The 26,670-nt window shown below is 36.4% G+C and overlaps 2 protein-coding genes across 3 annotated transcripts in view; one reads left to right on the top strand and one right to left on the bottom strand.

The window, feature by feature from the left end:
* The window catches only part of SCFD1 (sec1 family domain containing 1), a 124,523-nt gene that overhangs the window by 21,222 nt on the left and 76,631 nt on the right, over positions 1-26,670 (top strand). For both annotated transcript variants that reach the window (XM_086710003.1, XM_086710002.1), the window contains exons 8-11: positions 1,448-1,503; positions 2,675-2,760; positions 4,854-4,953; positions 23,465-23,604. In XM_086710003.1, coding sequence (XP_086566129.1) covers positions 1,448-1,503; positions 2,675-2,760; positions 4,854-4,953; positions 23,465-23,604 — 382 coding nt within the window. The remainder of the gene's footprint in view (positions 1-1,447; positions 1,504-2,674; positions 2,761-4,853; positions 4,954-23,464; positions 23,605-26,670) is intronic.
* APOOL (apolipoprotein O like) lies at positions 12,988-14,265 on the bottom strand. Its single transcript, XM_086710001.1, is given in 4 exon segments — positions 12,988-13,656; positions 13,659-13,706; positions 13,709-14,187; positions 14,189-14,265. Coding segments are annotated over 4 exon segments (789 nt in total). The 5' UTR covers positions 14,251-14,265; the 3' UTR covers positions 12,988-13,456.

Genomic DNA, 26,670 nt, shown 5'->3' with positions numbered 1-26,670 from the left:
TCAGGCTCTGGGCTGATGGCTCAGAGCCTGGAGCCTGCTTCCTGTTCTGTGTCTCCCTCTCTCTCTGCCCCTTCCCTGTTCATGCTCTCTCTCTCTGTCTCAAAAATAAATAAACGTTAAAAAAAAAAAAAAAAAAGACTATATGTAGGAAATAACCTGAAGACATCTATGTCTAATTCTTAGTGGGGATTCTTTATTTATTTATTTATTTATTTTTTAAATATATGAAATTTATTGTCAAATTGGTTTCCATCCAACACCCAGTGCTCATCCCAAAAGGTGCCCTCCTCAATACCCATCACCCACCCTCCCCTCCCTCCCACCCCCCCATCAACCCTCAGTTTGTTCTCAGTTTTTAACAGTCTCTTATGCTTTGGCTCTCTCCCACTCTAACCTCTTTTTTTTTTTTTTCCTTCCCCTCCCCCATGGGTTTCTATTAAGTTTCTCAGGATCCACTTAAGAATGAAACCATATGGTGTCTGTCTTTCTCTGTATGGCTTATTTCACTTAGCATCACACTCTCCAGTTCCATCCACGTTGCTACAAAAGGCCATATTTCATTTTTTCTCATTGCCATGTAGTATTGCATTGTGTACATAAACCTCTTAGTGGGGATTCTTTATGGTGCTGGAGTGAAGAGGGTTAACTTTATATATTTCTAATATTATTTGAATTTTTTATAACAGGCATATATAATTTGCCCTTAGAAGAAAAGAGCTTTAAAAATTTTGCTAATATTCTACATTTTTACTTTTCCAGTTGACTGAATGTGCTTTGTATAGAATTTAAAATGCAGCAATTTCAGCATATAAAGATTACAGTGTTCTCAGTTTTCTGAGATTTTCAGTGCAATTGGATTTTTTTTTTTTTTTTTTTTTTTGTATAACTTTAGGATTTCAACCTTTGATAAAACTTGGAGTAATAAAGAGAGAAGTTAAGAGGTCTAATAGAGTTGATTCAATAATGAACTGAGGCCTTTGAGGAGCTTTTCACGTTACGTGAAGAATATGTTATCTTTAATTTTTTTTTTTAGACTGTAATACTTCATTGTTAATTTGTAAAATAAAGAATAATAATAACAAACCACTAAATTAACTAAGCTCTTTTCACTCTTTTCCTTTAAGTCAAATTAAAGTGAATCCTGTGAACAAACTCTTTGAACCTGTCTGTAGGAAGTCATATATTGATTTAGTTAATTCATTGAAAAAAATCTCTGATTGCACCGATTGGCCAATGCTATATAAAAAAAATAATCTTTTTTTTTTTTTTGACTCCCTGATGTTTCTTTTTTTTAAACCTTGCTTTTTACCCTTGAGATAATAAATCTTCTTATGTTTGTAGCCTGAAATTATATATACTTCTATTGTATTTTTGATGCTTAGGTGTTTTATAAGTATCCATTTTAATTATTAAGAGCTGAAATCATTGCTAACTATTGTTACAATAGGTGCTGTTCCTATAATCAGATGTTCAAGAGGAACAGCAGCGGAAATGGTAGCAGTGGTGAGTTCATGCAGATATCCATTGGCAATAAATAATAAAGTATCAGTTGTTTTCCATAAGTACCTCAAGTGTTTTTGTTAATATTATATGATTACTATGGGTTGTATACTAAATACCAAAAGCAAGTGTTTTTATTTTTTAACATTGGAATTCCACAAAAGATAAAAAGTAATCATTGTGTACTTTACATGATGGAGAAAAATGATTTTCTCTTATGTGCTGTTCCAGCTTTTTCTTGTTTACTAAAACGTATATTTGTCTTTCCGCTTTGTGTCTACAAGTAGTATTTTACACAAATTTGATCCCCCAAATCATTTTATATTTAACTTCATTTAGCAAATGTATATTGACATAACCATTTTTAAAATGAAGTTCATTTTGCTATTTTACTATATTGGAGTAAATTGAGCATTCAAAAATTTGCTTTAAAAATTAAATAAGATTTAGAGAAGTTACAAAACGAATGAAAAGGAAACAAGGTAAGTGGTATTGAAAGATGGAAGATACACTCACCTTGTTTAGTTTTCTTAGCCAAAGTGAATCATTGATTGACGGAGGGCTGCTTTCTTTCACATATCCCGTCTCTATTCTGGAACCTCTTGTGGCGTCACTCTGTGGACACATTCCTTATACAAAAAGTCATGACTGGGGAAAGACGGTGGCTCATTGCAAATTGTTGCTGTACCTAAAGTAAAAATAGTGAATGAAAAGTGATTGGAAGTCAAATCAGGCCTGAGTCACAGTAGAAAAGGCATTGTTCTTTTTAAGTTCAAGTTATGATAATATTGAATAAAGAAGCTAAAATATTTAGATTTTAGAAGTGCTGTTTTTTTTTTTTTTTTTCAACGTTTATTTATTTTTGGGACAGAGAGAGACAGAGCATGAACGGGGGAGGGGCAGAGAGAGAGGGAGACACAGAATCGGAAACAGGCTCCAGGCTCCGAGCCATCCGCCCAGAGCCTGACGTGGGGCTCGAACTCACGGACCGCGAGATCGTGACCTGGCTGAAGTCGGACGCTTAACCAACTGCGCCACCCAGGCGCCCCGAATTGCTGTTTTGTAAAGAAATTCCAAGTTTCTTAATTATGAAACTAAGAACATATTATGATTTTCCTGAACAAAATTCTGTGAAATTGTTTTTTAAAAGTTATTATCAAATTTGATTTTTCAGAAACTAGATAAGAAACTTCGAGAAAATCTCAGAGATGCAAGAAACAGTCTTTTTACAGGTGACACACTTGGAGCTGGCCAATTCAGGTATTATGTTAGTTAATATAGGACTTGAAAAGAAATTTATAGATTTATAGCATTTTTTGGGTTGTTTTCTTGTGTTATAAAATACCCTTATACTTGTGATTGAAATTTGTTTCTTTTTAATGAGGTAATCACTGTCACGGTTTTGACTCAGATTGTTCTTGTAATACAAGTGGAATATTTTATTTAATTTACGTTCTGTTAGCATTTTGTCTTTTGCATTTTTGTCATCTGTAGGGGAAATTTTTCTCTTTATATGGCTTTGAAGGTCAGAAGCCATTTTATACCGATTATCATTAAGCCTGTTGGGTAATAACATTAAAAATAAGTGAAAAACTTGTGATGCTTTTGTATGTCTTGAGCTATCAACTGGTTTCTGTTTTTACCTTGAAATATTTGTTTATTAAAATCAATGGGCAATATTGGTGTAAAGAAGTAGAGAAACCCACACAGATGGCCGAGAATTATTTCAAGGGGAATAGACAATATTTTGGAAAATTAATTCCTACCCCCACTTTTAGGTGAATTAATAAATAAAGCCTGTGAAAATAAACTGATACTTAGTATAATACCTTCTTGGAATGATAATTCTATGGTAAATTTCCATAGACTTCAAGTTAATTTAGATGGATCCTACGGTCTTATGTACTATTTCCATAATTTGCAGTTTATACTAGCATTGTGTTTCAGTTGTTTGTTCAGCTGTCTCGGCTCCTACGTTATTTTAAAATCTTCTGTGATTTCATTGTTGGCTTTAAATATTCTTCAAAATGTTTCTCATTAAAGAGAGCAGAAATGTGAAATTCTCAGCTAATTTTTTTTTTTCAACAGAAGGGACTACTATAGCATATTTTACTTAACAGTTCCCTTCTTACAGTGCTCTCATAAAAGCCTTAGAAACCAATATAAAGGCACTGTTTTATTTGGATAATTTCTAAAAACTTATTTATAATAATATTAATAATAAATAATTTATAACATAGTGGTCATTTTTAATTTGTTGGATGCATTTCTAAATTATTTTAATTAGGAGTCAGTAGCCTTACTGTTGTTAAATACATTTGAATCCATTTGTAGGTTAATGATTCTCCATAAGAATTTGGCAATGTCTGGAGACCTGTTTGGCTTTGACACCTGGGTAAATGCTACTGGAATCTAGTGGGCTACATTATAGGATGCTGCTGAACATCCTACAGTGCACAGAATAAGCCCCAAATCTCACTAGTGCTGAATTAAGAAACTGCCATAGGCAGTCCTTCCTTGCCTTTCACCTAGCTCTGGAGTAATAAATGATAGTAGGTGGTAACTTTGCCACTCCTACTTATTTATTGCAGAGGTTTATAATCATTGCAGTGCATTTATAATCAGTACAGTGTAATGAGTTACTAAAATGGTCAAAGGTCTCTAGCAGGAAAAAACGTGCATAATTAATATAATCAGATAACAGTATCTTGTAAAATTGATGTATACTCTTGATACAGTAGTGCCAAATTGGCAACCAGATGACTTTGTGCCTCACTTTGCTTTAAGTCTGCTTCACATCAATAATATATGAAGTATCTGGTAGGTGAATAATAATATAATTAGGTACTGTTGTGGCTTAATGCTTTTAGTTTTATATCTTATAATGGGATAGGGTTTCATAAGGTTCTTCTCTAGAGTCTGCTGTTTTGAATTTGTGTTTACAGAAAAAAAGTTGAAATTTGTTATTTGAAACTGTCAAACATTAGTGTACATTTATAAGATCCTACTCTGTCTTCTAATTTTCCCAGAAACTGACAATAGCTTTCCTTTTTTCCAGAAATGTGAAATACAAATCTGAATAGAAGCAACTTATTCTTACTTTGATAACTATACAATTATTCTGTAAAAGTACTTGTATAGATTTTATCCTTTAAGACAGTTCCCTGAGACTTAATAATCTAGCATTATACACAGGCTCTAAGTAGTCCAAAGCATAGAGCAAACTATTATGGAATGTTAGTATTAGCATACTTATTGTTCATATCAGAATGGTATATACTGAAAGGTATTAGAAAAATGGAGATGTATATACTGTTACCAGGAGTTATATAATTTTTTAAATATATTTACAGCTTCCAAAGGCCTTTATTAGTCCTTGTTGACAGAAACATAGATTTGGCAACTCCTTTACACCATACTTGGACATATCAAGCCTTGGTGCATGATGTACTGGTAAGAGGCTAAATATACTACTTTTTACTAAAATGTAGTAACATTCATTGGTCCTTTTAATTTAAAATTAACGTCATGGCTACCAAAACACAGATGAGAAGGATGGAGGTGAGAAATATTAAAGAAAAAGTGATGGGATTTGGTATCACTGGATGTGGATGATGGAGAATAGTGAAGCGTTGAATTTTTGATCTTTAAAGTGTAAGATTAATCATTTGTATTGTTGCCAGTGATGGAAAGAAAAGGAATGGAGAAAATGAGTGACTTTTAAAAAAGTTTTCATACAAGTTTTTTCATTTGTTTTTCCCATACTGAGAAAGTAAATAAATAATATGTTTCTCTCTGGGGAGGAAAGCCATAATTTCTCCCTTTTTCCTGGGAATCAGGTACCCTCATTTTATGGTAAAAAGAAATAGTAATTTTTATATTACACCACATGTTTTCTGAAGTAATTCCATATATTTAAAATCATGTTTGAAACAAAAATCTGTATTTATATGCATACATATATTCATGTATTAAATAGTGTGTATGGCATGTGATATACACAGATAAATAAAAGAGCCCCAGCCTTCAAAGGCACTGGGCAGAAATTATGTACACAAATAATTTCTGTACAAGGCATAATGTAATAAAGCCAGAATAGTCCCCATTTGATAGAAAAATTTAGACCCAAAGTTAAAGAATTTGAACCTAAATCATTTGCTCTGCAAAGACTAGCACTCTAATTTACTAATTTCTGGCCCAGGCCTCTAGGGATTATGGTATATAATAATATCGTTACTGCAAAGAGTTCCTGAAGTGTCATATAGAAAAGAAATGAAAAACATGACAATAGATGGTTTTTTGTTTGGTTTGTTTCTTTAAAACCCATATTCTAGCTATAAGGTTTATTTAAATAAAGTTTTTATTTATTTTGAGGGAGAGAAGGAGAGGGAATCCCAAGCAGGCTCCGCACTATCAGTGTAGAGCCCTACACAGAGCTTGATCTCTAGGACCATGAGATCATGACCTGAGCTGAGATCAAGAGTCAGACACTTAACCAACTGAGCAACCCAGGTGCCCCTCCTGGGGTCTTGTGTTGTTTTAGACTCTAGGATGAGTGTTGATGTAATAGTAGGCAACTCTGATTCAGTATAGAGGGCATGAAGAATCAAAGGGACTAATGAATTAAACCCTGAGTAAAGGAACATGGAAGCTAGTTTTAGGAGGTCATGTAAGAGGCTGAAGAAGAATTCAACAACTACTGGAGGGCCTACTCTCTGACAAAATATTTGGGGAAAGATCTAAAGGAGGTAAGGTAGTGAATTAATATCTATATGGGAGAATAGCATTCTAGGCAGAATGATGCCTAGCATGTTTAAAAGATAACAAGGTAGCCAAGATGACCAGAGCAAAGTAAGGCAGGGGGAAAATAGCAAGAGATGAAGTTAAATAGGATATGGGAAACCATGTAGCATAGGACATTATAGATATTGTAGAGATACTGACTTTCAATTTGAGGGAAATGGGGAGCCACATGCAGTTTTGAGTAAAGGGTGACATCTGATACACATTTTAAGAGTATCACTCTAGCTGCTGTGTTGAAAACACTTTCTTTGGGGGGCATACGAAGAGTCAAGAGACCAGTAGGAAGCTATTGCAGTTATCTTAGCAAGAGATAATGATGGCCTGCAACAGGATGGAAATGGTAAGGGTTATGACAATCTTTGGAATGTAGAGCATAGGACTTGCTGATGAATTGGATGTGGGATCTAAGAGAAAGAAAGAAGTCAAAGATAAGTCCAGAGTATTGCTTTTGCAAATGGATAGATGTTATTTATTGAGATAGGAGAGACATGGCAGGAGAAATTTTGGGGGCGAAGATCAGATGTTCAGTTTTAGACATGTTAAATGTGAGATGCCTGTTAAAGTATTCAAGCGTAGATATCAAATAAATGTATGAGTGTGGAGTTCAAGAAGAATATCTGGTCTAGAGAAATAAATTTTGGAATAGTCCATATATAGATTTAAAGCCAAGAGATAAAAGGAGATAACTAAGGGGATGAATATAGATAGAAGAATCCAAGAACTGAACTCTGAGGCATTTTTCAACATTTAGAGGTCAAGGTGAAGAATAGGAACTAACAGTATAATGTAGCAAGAACCAACCAGAAGTGAGAGATGAGAACTAGATTTGTGGTGTTTTGGAAGGCAGTGAATTCACTGTTTTCAGAGAGGAGGCAGGAATCAACTTAGACAAATGCTCAGGACTAAGAAGTCACCAATGTGTGTGGCAACATCAAGGTTATTACTAACTGTGGTAAAAGCAGCTTCCATAGTGTAGGGGCAGAACACTGAAGTAGGTTTAAGAGAGATTGAAAGAAGAGACAGGATGAATAGAGACAAACTGAAAGAGTTTTTGCTGTTTAGGAGAATTGAGAAAAGTGGTGATTGCTGCAAGGGTGAGGTAAAAAACAATTTTTAAATGAGAAAAATTATAATTTTTTAAAATTATATTAAATATTATACATTAAAATTTATAAAATTATAAATTAAAAATTTTTAATGAGAAAAATGCCTCTGTAGGTGGCATTAATGGTCAGGATGAGTATAGACCAGGATTTTTCAACCTTGGCATTGACATTTTGGACCCAATAATTTTTTGTTGTGGAGGGCTGCCCTGTGCATTGTGGGATGTTGAGCAGCATCCTTGGCCTTTACCGTCTAGATGTCAGTAGCACTTTCTCAGTTGTGACAACCAAAATGTCTACACACAGTGCCATACCCAGACTATGAAGAGGTGCAAAACTGCTTCTGAGTGAGAACTGCTGTTACAGACTAATAGCAGGAAGAATCTGGGAGTAGAAAGGAAGACCACTGTCTCAGTCCTGGGTCCAACCAGTTGGAGTTCAGTTAGAGCAAGAAAGTACAGTGGAAGTTTCAAGTAGATGTTCAGAAAAGGAGATTTGGCTGTTGAATGAGTAGGAGTTCCAGAGGGTATGAGAGAATGGTTTCAGGAATTGGTTAAAAGTGAGAGATGGGATCTGAGGGAGGTAGTATAGGGAGCCATACAGAGATGGGCATGATGAGATAGTTTTGATTATCTTAGATTTGGTTGGTGGGTTCTGGCTTTTGGGTGGGAGCTAAGGGTGGTATAGGTTAGGAGTCATCTCTTCATTCCTGCTGGTTATATGTGGAGGCTGTATAGAGCGTTAAGATACTGCTATTTTTTCTAATACTTGATGTAGTAGTAGAAGTAGTACTTCTAGTACTTGATGCTTTGAGCACAGGAGTTAAGGTATATGTACAAGTAATTGCACTGTGAAGAAATATGCTTTTATTCCCCTTTGTTGGAAGAGAAAGTTGGGAAACATAACTTAGAGCAGAGCTTTCCTCAAGCCAGATAAGGCTTATACTGGTCTTTGAGGTTTTCAGTGTTGTAGAGTGAAATGAGAATAGAAAGGGCTGTGAATATTAATTTTTTTGTGTGTGCATTACCTTTTATTACCCTTGTATTTTTGTGAGATATATAATGCAGTAATATTAATTTCCTGTTTTTTGGAGTTAAAATAATCCTTTTAAAAATACAAGGTGCTAAAAATAGATGGTAGAGGGTTTGTTTGGTTGGTTGGTTTTGCTCTCATCTTCAATTCACACAATTAAAAGTTGGCAATCTTGTGTCTGTAAAAATTCAGTTCAAAAAAATATTTTTTAAAATGTTTATTTTTGAGAGAGAACATGAGCCTGAGCAGAGGAGGGGCAGAGAGAGGGGACAGAGGATCTGAAGTGGGCTCTCTGCTCGCAGCAAAAAGCCTGATGTGGGACTTGAACTTATGAATGGTGAGATCATGAGCTGAGCCAAAGTCAGATGCTCAATCGACCACGCGACCCAGGTGTCCCTCAAAAAAATATTTGTAAGTGCCTGTTCCATGCTAGTCACTGGGATATGTGGTAAACAAAGCAGATGTTACCCCCTGATTGCATGGAGGTTGGAGTAATGGATTCCTGTGGACATTTGGGTTATTGTTGGTTTTAGTTTTTGTTACAAATAATAGAACACATCTCTAGTTAACTTTCTTAGGCTAGGTTCTCAGATTCCATATTACCTTTAAACAGTCTTTTCTCAGCATTATTATCAGAACATTTAGGTCTTACGAAAATAGTTTCCTTAAAGAGATTGGTTAAGATAAACTACACAAGTTACACTGACTTAATCCTGTTCATTAATTTTATTTTTTAATTTAAGATTTTTTTAATTAAAAAAAAATTTAATTCCAGTACAGTTAACATACAGTGTTAGGGTTTCAGGTGTATTATCTAGTGATTCAGCAATTCTGTATATAACTCACTGCTTGTTAAGAGAAGTGTACCCTTAATCCCCTTCACTTATTTAACCCATCCCCCCTCACCTACGTCTGTTCTGGTTATCGTCTCTTTGTTCGCTATAGTCCAGAGTCTCTTCTTTGGTTTGTCTCTTTTATTTCCTTAGTTCATTTGTTTTGTTTCTTAAATTCCGCAGATGAGTGAAATCATATGAAATCATATGTGTTTGAATGCATTCTTTCTCTGACATATTTCACTTAGCACTATGCTCCCTAGATCCATCCATATTGTTGGAGATGCAAGATTTCATTGTTTTTTTATGTTTGTATAATGCTCCATTGTGTGTATATACCATATCTTCTTTATCTGTTCGTCTTTTGGCGGACAGCAGGTTCTTTCCATAATTTGACTATTGTAAATAATGCTGCAGTAAACATAGCATTGCATATATCCTTTCGAATTAGTGTTTTCATATTCTTTGGTTAAGTACCCATTTGTCCAATTACTGGATCATATATGGTAGTTCCTGTTCATTAATTTTAATGCAGTTTCTAAATATGAAAAAACTATAACTGTGATATCATAAATTATGTCATTTCTTTTAGTTAAAACTGCTGCTTTTGAGGTTTCCTTGAAATTTTTAACATTCTTAATAATTATTCCCTTTACCTCCACAAGATGGAGTAAAAGTTCTAGATAGGAACGGTTACCTAAAATTGGAGCTTGCTTTTTATATTAAAAATCTTTGCCTGAAAGTCTGGAACACTGATAGTATTTATATATCTAGACCTTGGAAACAACTGAAAAATTCACACAGCTTCCCTGTGTGCCAGAAAGAGTGTGGTCATTTACCATGGGAAATAGACTCTTCTAGTGAAAACCTTACAGTTCCCCTTTCCTTTTACTGGGATATAAGAAGCACAATTAATAATTAGTCATGATTCCTTTTTATTATACCCTGGTGGTGGGAAGGGTAGATTTGATTATTCATCTGCAATGGGTATGGGCATTATTTCATCTTAGTATCTTGTTCTTTACTTGGGCTTTGTTTTTTCATATCTCAGGTGCCCTTTTTGTGTCTTTGGCCCTCTGCTACTGACTTTTATTATTTGAAACATTAAACCACAATTTATACTAATATGTAAAGGGTTTTTTTTCCAATTGAAGAAAGGAAGTGGTTTCTAAATAAGTACTTTTAAAAGATTATTAGAAAAGCATTTTAGAAGCACTCCTTTTTTATTTTCATTTTTTTATTATTTTTTTATTTTTTACTTTTTTTTATTTTTTATTTTTTTAATATGAAATTTATTGTCAAATTGGTTTCCACACAACACCCAGTGCTCATCCCAACAGGTGCCCTCCTTAATGCCCATCACCCACTTTCCCCTCCCTCCCACCCCCCATCAACCCTCAGTTGATTCTCAGTTTTTAAGAGTCTCTTAGGGGCGCCTGGGTGGCGCAGTCGGTTAAGCGTCCGACTTCAGCCAGGTCACGATCTCGCGGTCCAGGAGTTCGAGCCCCGCGTCGGGCTCTGGGCTGATGGCTCAGAGCCTGGAGCCTGTTTCCGATTCTGTGTGTCCCTCTCTCTGCCCCTCCCCCGTTCATGCTCTGTCTCTCTCTGTCGCAAAAATAAATAAACGTTGAAAAAAAAAAAAAAAGAGTCTCTTATGGTTTGCCTCCTTCCCTTTCTGTAACTTTTTTTTTTCCTTTCCCCTCCGCCATGGTCTTCTGTTAAGTTTCTCAGGATCCATATAAGAGTGCAAACATATGATATCTGTCTTTCTCTGTATGACTTATTTCACTTTGCATAACACTCTCCAGTTCTATCCATGTTGCTACAAAAGGCCATATTTCATTCTTTCTCATTGCCAAGTAGTATTCCATTGTGTATATAAACCACATCTTCTTTATATTTGTCAGTTGATGGACATTTAGGCTCTTTCCATAATTTGGCTCTTGTTGAAAGTGCTGCTATAAACATTGGGGTACAAGGGCCCCTATGCATCAGCACTCCTGTATCCCTTGGGTAAATTCCTAGCAGTGCTATTGCTGGGTCATCGGGTAGATCTATTTTTAATTTTTTGAGGAACCTCCACACTGTTTTCCAGAGCGGCTGCACCAGTGTGCATTCCCACCAACAGTGCAAGAGGGTTCCCATTTCTTGACATCCTCACCAGCATCTATAGTCTCCTGATTTGTTTATTTTAGACACTCTGACTGGCATGAGGTGATATCTCAGTGTGGTTTTGATTTGTATTTCCCTGATGAGGAGTGACGTTGAACATCTTTTCATGTGCCTGTTGGCCATCTGAGTGCCTTCTTTAGAAAAGTGTCTATTCATGTCTTCTGCCCATTTCTTCACTGGATTATTTGTTTTTCAGGTGTGGAGTTTGGTGAGTTCTTTATAGATTTTGGATACTAGCCCTTTGTCCAATATGTCATTTGCAAATATCTTTTCCCATTCCGTTGGTTGCCTTTAGTTCTGTTGATTGTTTCCTTTACAGTACAGAAGCTTTTTACCTTCCTGAGGTCCCAATAGTTCATTTTTGCTTTTAAGTCCCTTGCCTTTGGAGATGTGTCAAGTAAGAAATTGCTGCGGCTGAGGTCAGAGAGGTTTTTTCCTGCTTTCTTCTCTAGGTTTTGATGCTTTCCTGTGTCACATTCAGGTCCTTCATCCATTTTGAGTTTATTTTTGTGAATGGTGTAAGAAAGTGGTCTAGTTTCATTCTTCTGCATGTTGCTGTCCATTCTGCCAGCACCATTTGTTAAAGTGACTGTCTTTTTTCCATTGGATACTCTTTCCTGCTTTGTCAAAGGTTAGGTGGCCCTACATTTGTGGGTCCAATTCTGGAGTCTCTATTCCATTGGTCTATGTGTCTGTTTCTGTGCCAATACCATGCTGTGTTGATGATTACAGCTTTGTAGTAGAGGCTAAAGTCTGGGATTGTGATGCCTCCCACTTTGGTCTTCTTCAATTATTACTTTGGCTATTCTGAGTCTTCTGTGGTTCCATACAAATTTTAGGATTGCTTGTTCTAGCTTCGAGAAGAATGCTGGTGCAATTTTGATTGGGCTTGCATTGAATGTGTAGATTGCTTTGGGTAGTACTGATATTTTGACGATATTTATTCTTCCAATCCATGAGCACGGAATGTTTTTTCATTTCTTTGTATCTTCTTCATTTTCCTTCATAAGCTTTCTATAGTTTTCAGCCTACAGATCTTTTACATCTTTTGGTTAGGTTTATTCCTAGGTGTTTTATGCTTCTTGATGCAATTGTGAATGGGATCAGTTTCTTTATTTGTCTTTCTTTTGCTTCATTGTTAGCGTATAAGAATGCAACTGATTTCTGTACATTAATTTTGTATCCTGCGATTTTGCTGAATTCATGTATCAGTTCTAGCAGATTTTTGGTGGTCTGTCGGGTTTTCCATGTATAGTATCATGTCATCTGCAAATAGCGAAAGCTTGACTTCATCTTTGCCAATTTTGATGCCTTTGATTTCCTTTTGTTGTCTGATTGCTGATGCTAGAACTTCCAATACTGTGTTAAACAACAGCGGTGAGAGTGGACATCCCTGTCGTGTTCCTGATCTCAGGGGGAAAGCTCTCAGGTTTTTCCCATTGAGGATGATATTAGCTGTGGGCTTTTCATAAATGGATTTATGCTGTTTAAGTATGTTCTTTCTATCCCAACTTTCTTGAAGGTTTTTATTTTTTTTTTTGTCATAAAATATGGATATTTTATTTCAGCTCTGGGAAATGAAAAAGTGGGGAACGCATCCTTCTACCCAACATTCTAATTTATCTGACATTAGTTTCAAAAAGGTAAAGCAAATATGTATGTGTATCTGTATAAATATTTTTGTGCCCACATACATATTTGCTCAGATTTTAGTCTCATCGGTGTTTATATATTTAGTCTATTTTTGTTTTTTTTTGTAAACACCGCTAAAAATCATTAAATGCATCCCAGTACTTCCAATTCTGCCTCTTCGTCAGTCATTTAATATTGTTTGAATTGAATTCAGTTTGTGTTTTAATCACTTATGTGATTAGTCAAACTGTACATTACATTAGAAGATGTAAGGGAAAAACTTGGTTTAGGTTATATTCTATGTATCAGTTACCCTTTACATGATTTTTTTCATCATTATTTTCAACTTCACACATCTTGTAGTTCTCTATGCAAACTATTTCAGCTTCTAGTACTGTACATATCTATGTCTTCTGGATGGGACTGCCCATGATCCATGAGCTTGGGGTCAGGCATAAACTGTGTAGCACCTGAGGTAGATTCTGATTTTGTCTTTGTTTCAAAGATGAGTTCTGTTGGCAAAAGCACTCAAAGATTCAGGTTGTGAGTTTTTGCGGATATTTCTATTTCACCAGAGTTTTCTTAGTTTTTTCTTTAGGTTTAGGGAGTGATTCTTTTTTGTTGTTTTTGTCCACAATGATTTAACTGCTTCATAAATTTGCTGGTTTGTAGTATATGCCTTTTTCCCAGTTACCTTGGCAGTTATTACTGACTGAACTGGGTAGCAAACAGTTGCTACAGTGGCCAGTCCCAGAGGATAAGCAATTTTCTTAAACCTAGAACCTTTTCTTCCTGAAAACAAGCCTGCTAATCCTGAAACTGTAATCACTCCAGTTTTTGGAAGAAAATCTCTAGGTGGATTCTTCAGATAGACATAAGCATCTTTTCCAAATTGTACTGTATCCATTATCCCATTTTTCACAAAGACATAAACACCCTTGCACCAGCCAATATAATGACCAGTTGTTTTGCAGATGGATGCAAAGCCTATTTGTAAATGACCAGGCTGCTCTTTGACATATTTAGACTGCAGAGGTGGTGTGGTATATATGGGGAGCTGCTCTGGTTTTACTAGCTGCTTTTTTAGTTCTTCTGAAAGAAGAACGTGCACTTACAGATGCACATATCAGACCTGCAGGTATGGTTGTCAGTTTTCCCATCGTAACAGCCGCCATATCTGTGACCTTCTCCATGTAAGTTTTCATATGGTGGGCAGAGAGGGACCAAACAGTTCAACTCTCTCTCGAGGGTTTTTATTAAGAAAGGATGCTGAATTTTGTCAAATGCTTTTCTGCATCAGTTGACAGGATTCTATGGTTCTTATCTTTTCTTTTATTAATGTGATGTATCACATTGATTTGCGAATATTGAACCAGCCCTGCAGCCCAGGAATGAATCCCACTTGATCATGGTGATTAATTCTTTTTATATGCTGTTGAATTAGATTTGTTAGTATCTTGTTGAGAATTTTTGCATCCATATTCACCATGGATATTGGCCTGTAGTTCCCTTTTTTTGCTGGGTCTCTGTCTGGGTTGGGAATCAAAGTAATGCTGGCTTCATAGAATGAGTCTGGAAGTTTTCCTTCCCTTTCTATTTTTTGGAACAGCTTAAGAAGGAAAGGTTTTATCTCTGCTTTAAATGTCTGGTAGAATTCCCCAGGGAAGCCATCTGGTCCTAGACTCTTATTTGTTGGGAGATTTTTGATAACTGATTGAATTTCTTCGCTGGTTATGGGTCTGTTCAAGTTTTCTATTTCTCCCTGTTTGAGTTTTGGAAGTGTGTGGTGCTTCTTCCAGGTTGTCCAGTTTGTTGGCGTATAAGTTTTTATAGTATTCCCTGATAATTGCTTGTATTTCTGAAGTATTGGTTGCAATAATTCCATTTTTATTCATGATTTTATCTATTTGGGTCCTCTCCCTTTTCTTTTTTGAGAAGCCTGGCTAGAGGTTTATCCATTTTATTTATTTTTTCAAAATTAACTCTTGGTTTCATTGATCTGCTGTACTATTTTTTTAGATTCTATATTATTTATTTCTGCTCTGATCTTTATTATTTCTCTTCTTCTGCTGGGTTTGGAGTGTCTTTGCTGTTCTGCTTCTGTTTCCTTTAGGTGTGCTATTAGATTTTGTATTTGGTATTTTTATTGTTTCTTGAGATAGGTTTGGACTACAATGTATTTTCCTCTCAGGATTGCCTTCGCTGCATCCCAAAGCGTTTGAATTGTTGTATTTTCATTTTCATTTGTTTCCATGTATTTTTTGATTTCCTCTCTAATTGCCTGGTTGACCCATTCATTCTTTAGTAGGGTGTTCTTTAACCTCCATGCTTTTTTGGAGGTTTTCCAGACTTTTTCCTGTGGTTGATTTCAAGTTTCATAGCATTGTGGTCTGAAAGTGTGCATGGTATGATCTCAATTCTTTTATACTTATGAAGGGCTGTTTTGTGACCCAGTATGTGATGTATCTTGGAGAATGTTCCATGTGCACTCGAGAAGAAAGTATATTCTGTTGCTTTGGGATGCAGTGTTCTAATATATCTGTCAAGTCCATCTGATCCAATATATCATTCAGGGTTCTTGTTTCTTTATTGATCCTGTGTCTAGATGATCTATGCATTGTTGTAAGTGGAGTATTAAAGTCCCCTGCAATTACCACATTCTTATCAGTAAGGTTGGTTATGTTTGTGATTGTTATATACATTTGGTGGCTTCCATATTTGGTGCATAGACATTTCTAATTGTTAGCTCTTCCTGATGGATAGACCCTGTAATTATTATATAATACCCTTCTTCATCTCTTGTTACAGCCTTTAATTTAAAGTCTAGTTTGTCTGATATAAGTATGGCTACTCCAGCTTTCATTTGACTCCCAGTAGCATGATAGATGGTTCTCCATCCTCTCACTTTCAATCTGAAGGTGTCCTCAGGTCTAAAATGAGTCTCTTGTAGACAGCAAATAGATGGGTCTTGTTTTTTTAATCCATTCTGATACCCTGTATCTTTTGGTTGGAGCATTTAGTCCATTTACAAAGATAGGTTTTAGAGTCATTGGGATATCTGTAAGCTTTTATACTTGTAGTAGTGTCTCTGGTACTTTGTGGTCCTTGCAGCATTTCACTCACAAAGTCCCTCTTAGCATCTCTTATAGGGCTGATTTAGTGGTGATGAATTCCTTCAGTTTTTGTTTGTTTGGGAAGACCTTTATCTCTCCTTCTATTCTAAATGACAGACTTTCTGGATAAAGGATTCTCAGCTGCATATTTTTTCTGTTCATCACATTGAAGATTTCCTGCCATTCCTTTCTGGCCTGCCAAGTTTCAGTAGATAGGTCTATGGCTACTCTTATGGGTCTACCTGCTATGGCTGCCTCCATTTTATTTTGCACCTAATAGCATTTTTTAATTCATCATGACTATTTTTTAGTCCCTTGATCTCTGTAGCAATAGATTCTCTGCTGTCCTCTATGCTTTTTTCAAGCCCAGCAATTAATTTTATGACTATTATTCTAAATCCTTGTTCTGTTACATTGCTTAAATCGGTTTTGATCAATTCATTAGCTGTCACTACTTCCTGGAGTTTCTTTTGAGGAAAATTCTTCCGTTTCGTCATTTTGGCTAGTTTTCTGTCTCTTACGTGTTTTAAAAGCTTGTGTGCTCTGCACCTGTGAGCACCGCTGTATTAAAGGAGGGTCATATGCTGTCCAGGGCCTGGCCCTTCAGGACATGTTTTTTGGGGGATTGTTACTTGCTCTCTGTGTTTGTGACTTTGGTTATTTTATTACCCTACTCGTAGTAATATTTTGTACCCTCCACGAGGTGTGCTTTGATTTGGAGTAGCCCTGTAAAGGAAAACAGGTAGACAAACAGGAGACAAAAACACACAAACACACAAATTACACAAACAAATAAACAAAAACCTAAAGACTAAAACCAAAAAACCCAAAAACACCAACTACAAGTAAAGAAGAGGGTGGAGGCGGTGCTGATGGAAGAGCATATACAAAGAAAGAAATGACAGAAGTGGGGGGAAGGGGGGGTGGTGGGGGGCGGGGAGAAAAAAACATTGATTAGGCAGAGAGACTAAAAGGCTTAATCCAGAGAGAGAAAGGAAAATAAAGAAGGAGGTGGGGAAAACGAAATGAAAATCAAATTACCCAGAGAAACTATATGACTTGATTATTCCAGAGAGAGAGAGAGAGAGAGAGAGGAGTGTAAAGAAGGAGGTGTAGAACATGTATGAAGACAGTGGATTAAATATGCCTGTTGAGACAGACCAATAACCAGAGTAGCCAGCCTAGGGGAGGGAAGAGAGAAGGAGGAGGAATGGGGGGTGGAGGGTGAAGAATAGATTTATATATCCAGAATTGACCTAGAGTTAATCTGGGTCAATGCTGCAGTGCTTGTAGGTAGTAGCTGTCCACAGGGACTGTGCCACTCTGGTGGATGTGCAGTTACCCAGTACGAGGGGGCATGGTTTGGCGTTTTCTGGACCCACCTCCATTATGGGCCAAGGGAGTGATCCCTGAGGCCCTGCCTTGGAGTAGTGGTGGGTGGGAATGGTGACCTCCCAGTGTCTTCTCCACGGAGCCAGACCTGGTGGACTCCGTTGGAGTCATCCGCACTGTGCTGCGGGTGCAGTTGGGGGCGGTCCTTCTTGCTCCACCAACTCCCATGACCCTGCGCTTGGCTAGGATTCAGAGTCCTGCTCCATGAGCTCTGGCGCTGGGGAAGCGCCTCTCAATGTGGCGTTACGTGGTCCGGCTGGCTTTGTCTGTGCTGCCACACTACAGGAAGGACCGACTTCTATTGAGGATTGAGAGCCGCTGCCCTCACTGTGAGCCCCGGGGTGGCGGACGCAGGCAGGCTTTGTCTTTTCCCACAGCACTTCAGGGAAACGGCCACCTTATTCTCCTGCAGTCTGCACCCTCGGCCCAGCCACCACGCCTGGGGGTAGTGGACGCAGGCAGGTTCTGTGCTATCATGCAGCCTTCCAGGGAGGGAACCACTTTCGCCAGCTGTGGACTGAGTTTCTGACCTACAACCGCACCTAGGCCTGGCTCCCCTCCTCCCCAGGTGCACAAACAGGGAGCCGGCCCCAGTCCGAAGAAAGCCCTGCAGTTAGAGATCAGATCCCTCTCAGTCTCAGTGCGAGGTCTTTCTCCTGTCCAGCTCTGGTCCTGCACTTCCCGAGCCACTCTTTCTCTTCCCTTTGTCTTTCCACAGAAGAGGGTTCCTCCCCTCCGTGTCCACACGGCCTTTTTTATCTCCCCCAGTTCGCAATTACCCACCTATCTTTTTTCCAGCTTTCCCATTTTCTTCCTAGTAGATTCAGTCTCTTTTCCTCCCAGGCTCTGGTGTTCAAGGTCCTTTGGCTTCTACACTTGTTTATTTAAGAGACACAGGATGTATGGATCCCCCTACTTCGCCATGTTGGCCCCCTCAATTCAAAGCACTCCTGTTTTTTAAAGATGTGTGATTACAGTATATTGGATCCTAAGTGTAGTTCAAAGTTTTATGCTTTGAAGATTGATGCTCTGTTGATCCTGTAGTCTTTATTAACACAAAACCCCTTGGACAACACTGTATTGGACTAGTTTGAGCCATTTGCCTAAAAGTCAAGTATGATGTAAACTTCTACTTCCTTAATCTAAGCTGTTCATAGGAAGCTCCTAATAAAAGTGTGTAGACTACATAAAAGCCAAGAAAACAACCTTGACTTCATTCATTTTTTAAAATGGTATTGTTTCATTGTATTTCCATATCCATTGCTATTTCTGAGCTTGAATTAAAATGTTATTTAAGGGAGGGGCTCCTGGGTGGCTTAGTTGGTTAAGCGTCTCATTCTTTTTTTAGTGCTCTGACTTTATTTATTTATTTTGAAAGAGAGAAAGCGCATGTGCTAGCAGGGGAGGGGCAGAGACAGAGGGAGAGAGAGAATCCCAAGCAGCCTCCATGCTGTCAGTGCAGAACTCAACATGGGGCTTGATCTCACAAACAATGAGATCATGACCTGAGCCAAAACCAAGAGTTAGATGCTTAACTGACTGAGTCACCCAGATGCACCCCAAACATCTAAGTCTTGATTTCAGCTCAGGTTATGATCTCACAGTTGGTGAATTCAGGTCCCACATTGAGCTCCGTGCCATCAGTGTGGAGCCTGCTTAGGATTCTTTCTCTAGCCCTCCGTCTCTGCCCCTCCCATGCTCTCTCTTCTCTCTCAAAATAAATAAATAAACTTAAAAAATGTTTAAGGGAAAGAAGAGTATATGTTACTTGCCATATACTAATCTAGCATTAGGTTGCTACCATTTTTTCCCCCTTATATCCCACTTGCTTAGTATGTAGGATTTTGAGATTTTTATCTATGTTTGTGATGCAGCATTGTTTGGGGATTTTCTTTTTAAATTAAATGATTCTTAGAAGTATTCCAAGTTAGATTTTTCCTTCCTTTTTTCTTAATGTCTTCACATATTTTTCTTTTCTCTTCCTTCTTTTATCATTGACCAAAGTTCAGGGTTTCTAAAACAGTGCTTTCTCAAAGAAATAAAGTGTGAACTACAGATGTAATTTTAGATTTTCCCATAGCCACATTAAAAACATAAAAAGGAACAGATGAAATTTATTTTAATATATTTTATATAACTCTATAAATCAAATTATTGGCATTTTAACACATCAATTTAAAACTAATTATTTTATATTCTCTTTATATATTAAGTCTTAAAAATTTGGTGTATGTTGTACTTATATCACATCTCAATTCTGACTAGTTACTTTTCCAGATAATCAGTGGCCACATGTGACCAGTATCAACTGTATTGGACATCCTGTTTCTAAATCATTACGTCTCAAGTTCTTTGCTAGTTTAGAGAATGAATAAATTGGAAATGTCTGCATATAGTCAGCAGTGTATCTGTAGGGGCTTTTTTAGCCCATGATTCCTAGAGTAATAAGGAATTTTGCTTTAATAAGAATGAACTAGCTTATCAGAGTGTCACTGACATTGCTGAATCTGTACAGAATACCTTGGCATCTGAATTAGGATATGTTGGGTAGTGCTGTTCAATATAAAAGAGCCCTTGAACCTCCGTGTATTAAAATAACATATCTATATTCACAGTATTCTTTGTTTCTTGTCCAATGTGGATGGGCAAGGAGAAACTCTTATTTTTCATAATCACTCCCAAATTAAGGGTGATGAGGCCCCATCTCAACATGTACTTCCACAATCACTGTGGCAAGGGGCAAAAATTTGCAGATTGTATTCATTGTTAAGGATAAAATTTTAAGATTTTTTTAGGCAATATTTCATATAAAAAGACAAAGTTACAGAGTGCTATAATGAACCTCCATTTGCATCACTCAGTTTCCCAGGCAATATGCATCTTATCTCAGGCATTATATGATCTATGCATACATACTACAGCATTTATCTTTAAAGAAGGACCATAATTTTATTATCATACCTAACAAAATTAACAATTATTCTTTGGTAGTATCTCATATTATCTCTGTATTCAGCATTTCCTAATTGTTTCAAAGACGCATCTTTACAATTGGTTTGTTCAAACAGGGATCCAAACAGTATCTGTACATTGCATTGGTTGATATATCTTTAAGTTTCTCAATTTATAGTAATCCCTCTGTTTCCATTCCTTTTTTATTGCTGTTTTTTGGTTGAAGGAATAGGAATCGTTTTCTAAAGAATTTCCTACGTTTCTGTGTTTAGTTGATTGTATTCTTGTGGGACGCAATTTGACATGGTTCTCTATCCCCAGTATTTTCTGTAAAATGATCTAGACACTTGATTAGATTTGTCTCAATTCTTTGACAAAATAAAAGTTACTTTTATTTTACTTTGCTGTTTTCTCATGTGAGTATAAATCTTAGCTCTGCATAAATGGGTGTCACCTATTTCATCAAAATGTAATTTTGTTAACATTAGCTCTGTTTGGGTCTACTGGTCTACTTTAACTTGTAAAAGGAAACCAATACTGCTGAAGACTTACCCATGTTTTTAGCACTTCTCAATGTTATTTATTTATAACCCGTGATTGGGGACACCATTGTCCAGTCTTCTAAGTCAAGAAAGTATGAATATCAGAGGGAACAGTTTCGACTCTGCCTGTTAAAACTAATTCTGTTGTCTTGTATTTGTGTATAAATATTCAGTTTCTTTAATATGACTAAGTACAGCACAGAATGTTCTAATTTCCCAATTTTGAAGACCAAAATTTTTCTTATTTGCCTGGCTGTTAATGCAAACAATGGAAGTGTTCTTGCCATTATTATGTTATTTCTCAAAACACAGTTGCAGGGTATGGTCTAATGTACTAGACTCTATATTGTTGACCTACTTTTATCAAGAGGAAATTAAGTTAGAATGACTAAAATTAACAACTCAGGAAGCAACAGATGTTGGTGAAGATGAGGAGAAAGGGGGACCCTTTCGTACTGCTGGTGGGAATGCTAACTGTTGCAGCCACTCTAGAAAACAGTATGGAGACTCCCCTAAAAATTAAAAATAGAACCACTCTGTGACCTGGCAGTTGCAGTACTAGGTATTTATCCAAAGGATGCAAAAATGCTAATTCAAAGGGGCACGTGCATCACGATGTTTATAGCAGCACTATTGACAATAGCCAAATTATACACACATACACACAATGGAATATTACTCAGCAGTCAAAAAGAATGAAATCTTGCCATTTGCAGCAACATGGATGGAACTAGAGTGTATTATGCTCAGTGAAAGACGTCAGTCACAGAGAGACAAACATGATTTCACTTATACGTGGAATTTAAGATGCAAAACAGACGAACATAAGGGAAGAGAAGCAAAAATAATACAAAAACAGAGGGAGACAAACCATAAGAGACTCTTAAATACAGAGAACAATCTGAAAGTTTCTAGAGGGGTGTTCGGTGGGGGGATGGGCCAAATGGGTGATGGGCGTTAAGGAGCGCACTTGGGATGAACACTGGGTGCTGTATGTAAGTGATGAATCACTAAATTCTACTCTTAAAATCATTATTACACTGTTACCTAACTTGGATTTAAATTTAGAAAACTAATAAAAGAGGAGATTAAGTTACAATCAGTATTTAATCTGCTAGGACCTAGAAGTTTAATTATTAATTAAAAACTTCTAGGGGTGCCTGGGTGGTTCAGCGGTTAAGCATCTGACTTGGGCTCAGGTCACGATCTCACAGTTCCCAGGTTCAAGCCCCATGTCGGGCTCTGTGCTAACAGCCCAGAGCCTGGAGCCTGCTTTGGATTCTGTATCTCTCTTGCTCTCTATATCTCTGCCCCTCCCCTGCTGGTGTGCTCTCTCTCTCGCTCTCTCTCTCTCTCTCAAAAATAAATATTAAAAAAAAAACCTTTCTATCTTAGAACTAAGATGATAATGTAGTCATATTAGATAATTTCTCCACATAATTTCTTTTTTTGCTCGTCATTCATTTACTCATTTACTGATGGCCATATTTTGTCTTTGGCTCACTATTCTTCAGAGTAGAGTTGAACCATAAAATACTGTTATTACACGAAGGAATTCCCTGGGTCTAATGCAAGAAGGAAGGGAAAGGATAGAAAAAATACTCACTTTCTAAAAGTTTAAAAATTATATTTAAGACTATGTTTGTTACTAGAAACAGGCATTAGGAGGCCTGTTTAAATAAATGGATTATGTCCAAATGTTGGACTCCTATACAACCATGATAAAGATGAGGTAGATGTAAATACAGAGGTAGAGAAAAAACTCTAAAATACATTATTGGGGCGCGTGGGTGGCTCAGTTCGTTAAGCATCTGACACTTGATTTCGGCTCAGATTATTAACTCACAGCTCATGAGACTGAGTCCCATGTTGGGCTGTATGTTGGCAGCACAAAGCCTGCTTGGGATTCTCTTTCTCCCCCTCTTTCTGCCCTTCCCCCATGTGTGCTCACACACGCTGTCTCTTTCAAAGTAAATAAACTTAAAAAAAAGAATATGTTATTTAAAAAAAAATAAAATACTTTGTTAAGTGAGAAAAGCAAGGTACAAAATATGCATAATGTAATCTAACTCTTTAAAATTAAAAGGATATGTCTATGCTGCCATATGCAAAAATATTTTTCTAGGAGTATACACAACCTTAACATGATTTTTATATATTTTTTTAAGTTTTAATCATTTGCATCTACTATTTTAATTAAAATACATAAACATTTGAAAGTACATTTTGTGTAACAAAACATTAGAAAGAGGTCTTTAAATTTCAGATGTGTATTTTGTCTTTATTAGAAATACTAGAAAAGACAGCAAGAATCTGTTGATTATGTTCCTCATTGTAGGAAATGTTATGGTTCTTAAATTGTTACTTAAAAAAAGATCACTTTTTCCTAGGATTTCCATTTAAACAGAGTTAATTTGGAAGAATCTTCAGGAGTAGAAAATTCTCCAGCTGGTGCTCGACCAAAGAGAAAAAACAAGAAGTCTTATGATTTAACTCCAGTTGATAAATTTTGGCAGAAACATAAAGGAAGGTAAGTAAGAAAAGTATCAGTAAGTGAAAGATTCACCCCTTAAAAAGAAATGAAGATGTCATATGACAATGAATTTGATTAAAAAAATCAAAAAGATAATAGTGGTTCATCTACACAAGAGGTAGCCATAACTAAATAGTCTGTAGAGATGTCTTTATTGCTTGATTTCTTCCTGATTCCTATGTTGTTTTTTGTTGGTTGTTTTTTAGGGGCCACTTGCCTGTTCATTAAAACCATACTATATGATTTGGTAGATTTTATAGGTATTTTTTTTAAATTGTGTTGCTATCCATTGACCCTCTACAAGACCATTTCTGTCTTTCATTAAAATAGGTTTTTGTGACAGGAAAACATCGAAGTGTAATTTTCCCTCTTTGTTCCATATCTGCCTTCATACAAACACGGTTTTAGATAACTGTGGAGAGAGAATAGCTAAGCCTGAAAATCAGATTTGTTTAAAGCACATTAGAAATAATAATTTGCTTTCTGATTTATTGTAGGCAGATATATAGATCCCATGTGTTGCTATGTCCCTTTAAAGTTTAAGGTATTTAATGGCCTCATTAATTGTTACAAAAGTTATCTAGTGGTCCTTATGGCTAGGGAAGTCATTCTAAACAAACAAACCAAAAATATCCTTTTTCTCTGAGAAAAAGAATGCTGCTCATCAACAATTACAGAAGTATAATGTTATTTATTATTACTATTATTTTGAGTATTTCAAGCATTACTGTACCTATATATGTGTCCATGTTCGGGATATGGCTATTCCTTTTGGCCTCATTTATGTTTAAAGAGAAGTAAAATAATAGGATTGATTCAATCAGCTGGATTTTTTGTGTGCTTTATCTATTTATAACTTTTTTTTTTTTTTAACACTGGAAAGTCACATTGCTTATAACAAGGAATTTTATTTTCTCTGCAAAGAAAAGTCACGGTTTTCCTCTTTCTGCTGTGGCAGTTTAGGTACTAATATGATTGATTTTATTTATTTTTATTTTTTATTTTTTATTTTTTAATATAATTTATTGTCAAATGGCCTTCCTTCCATACAACACCCAGTGCTCATCCCAACAAGTGCCTTCCTCATTGCCCATCACCCACTTTCCCCGCTCCCCCAACCCTCTCAACCCTCAGTTTGTTCTGTGTATTTATGAGTCTCTTATGGTTTGCCTCCCTCCCTCTCTGTTTGTAACTTTTTTTCCCTCTTCACCTCCTCCATGGTCTCCTGTTAAGTTTCTTAAGATCCACATATGAATGAAAACATATGGTATCTGTCTTTCTCTGACTGACTTATTTCACTTAGCATAATACTATTATAATTGATTTTAAATGATTTTCTTCTCTTTAGAATTCCATAGTCTGTATTTTTTTCCATAGTGGCAAAGAACAAGAAATTACATTTACGTTATTTATAGAGTATGCAGAGTATTTTAAAGTTAACTTGAAGATTCACACTTTTGGGGGGGCGACTGGGTGGCTCAGTCAGTTGAGCATCTGACTCCTGATTTCTGCTCAGGTCATGATCTCACAGTTCCTGATTTCTGCTCAGGTCATGATCTCACAGTTCCTGAGATAGAGCCCCGTGTCAGCTCTTTGCTGACAGCTTGGAGCCTGCTTGGGATTCTTTCTCTCCCTCTCTCTGCCATTTCCACACTGTATCTCACTCTCTCTCTCAAAATAAATAAATAAACTTTAAAAAAAAGATTCACATTTTCTAATAGAAAAAAGCTTAAGAAAAAAATGTCTTCATTCAAATATGGAAGATTTGACTATTTTCTTTAGACTATATATTTAGGAACAATCTAAGAAGTCAGTTGAATAGTAAGATATTTAATTCTTTGTAAGTAATTGTAGCCCTGAATAACTCTCACTCTAAAGATTGTAGTACAATATTAGAGAAATACAGTAATAGTAATGTATGTGCAAAGATACTGGGAGATTGTGTAGAATAAAAGAAGTAACTTAAATCTTTCTGAGCTTCATTTTCCTCATCAGTAAAATGTAGGGATGATAATTCTGCAAATCTATTGCCCTATTTGAGAGGGTTGTTATGAAGACAAAGTGAAAAATATAAAGAAGTAACTTGCCCAGAGTCCTCTAGTTATCATTGGTAAGAACAAGAATAAAGGCCAGTCCTGGCAGATCCCAAAGGTCCTGGTCTTAATTATTAATAGTATGTACCTCACCAAGACCGTGGTTAGATTAGATGAGAAATTGAGACAGATTTTTAGCATTGTGTTTGGCATAGAGTGAGCACTCTGTAAATGTAAGCAGTTATTGTTTGTTAGTCCGAAGACTAGAAGATACTGGAGATTTCAGGATTATCTAATTCAGCCAGCACATTTAAACATGCTCAGTGCTATATTCTGCCAGCATAGTCTGCTGAAGCTGAGGTTTATGCCTACAGTTGTCATGTAAAACTGGACTGTTTTCCTCAAAATCCTTTCAGGGACTTCTGCCATTTCTCTCAGTCTCCATTGGGTGAAATGTGCTGATTGTGAATGGAGTGTTACCAGGTGTCAGGGCAAAGTGCTTTTGTTTTATTGCTATTCATTGTCTTTTCTTTTTTGAAGGAAGCAAAGCTTCTGGCCTCTGCTAAAGCTGTAGATGAAAATTATTTACATTAGGGACTATTTCATGGTCAACCACACATTTGTTTAGAATTATTCAAGATTAGTGCCACGTGAAACTGTTCCAACCAAAGATGCTCAATGATTGCAGATCACTTGTGTCCTAAGTCTACGGATATTACTGCTAAACCTCATTTGCCTGGAAGAAGACATCACACATTAGAACAGCAAAACTGTGGCCTGTATTCTGTTTTTACTAACAGTGTTCTAAGATATTAAGCTTACAGAATTAAAAGACCTTATTTCACAATTACCTGCATGTAATATTTTTTAAATGCCATGTTTGTAGTTATATGAACCCTTTGATAATCTGTGCTAATTTGGTTAGTAATATTTAATTGATGTTTGGTATACCATGACTCCTCTTCTTTGTTTTTCAGTCACTTAAATATTTTACTTTTCTTCCTAACAGCATATAGGTGAAGAAAAATAG

Source organism: Puma concolor, chromosome B3 (genome assembly GCF_028749965.1).
Source record: "Puma concolor isolate L17-30 chromosome B3, mPumCon1.1.hap2, whole genome shotgun sequence".
In the NCBI taxonomy this organism is placed as follows: domain Eukaryota; kingdom Metazoa; phylum Chordata; class Mammalia; order Carnivora; family Felidae; genus Puma; species Puma concolor.
This window is presented reverse-complemented; position numbering and strand designations above follow the sequence as displayed.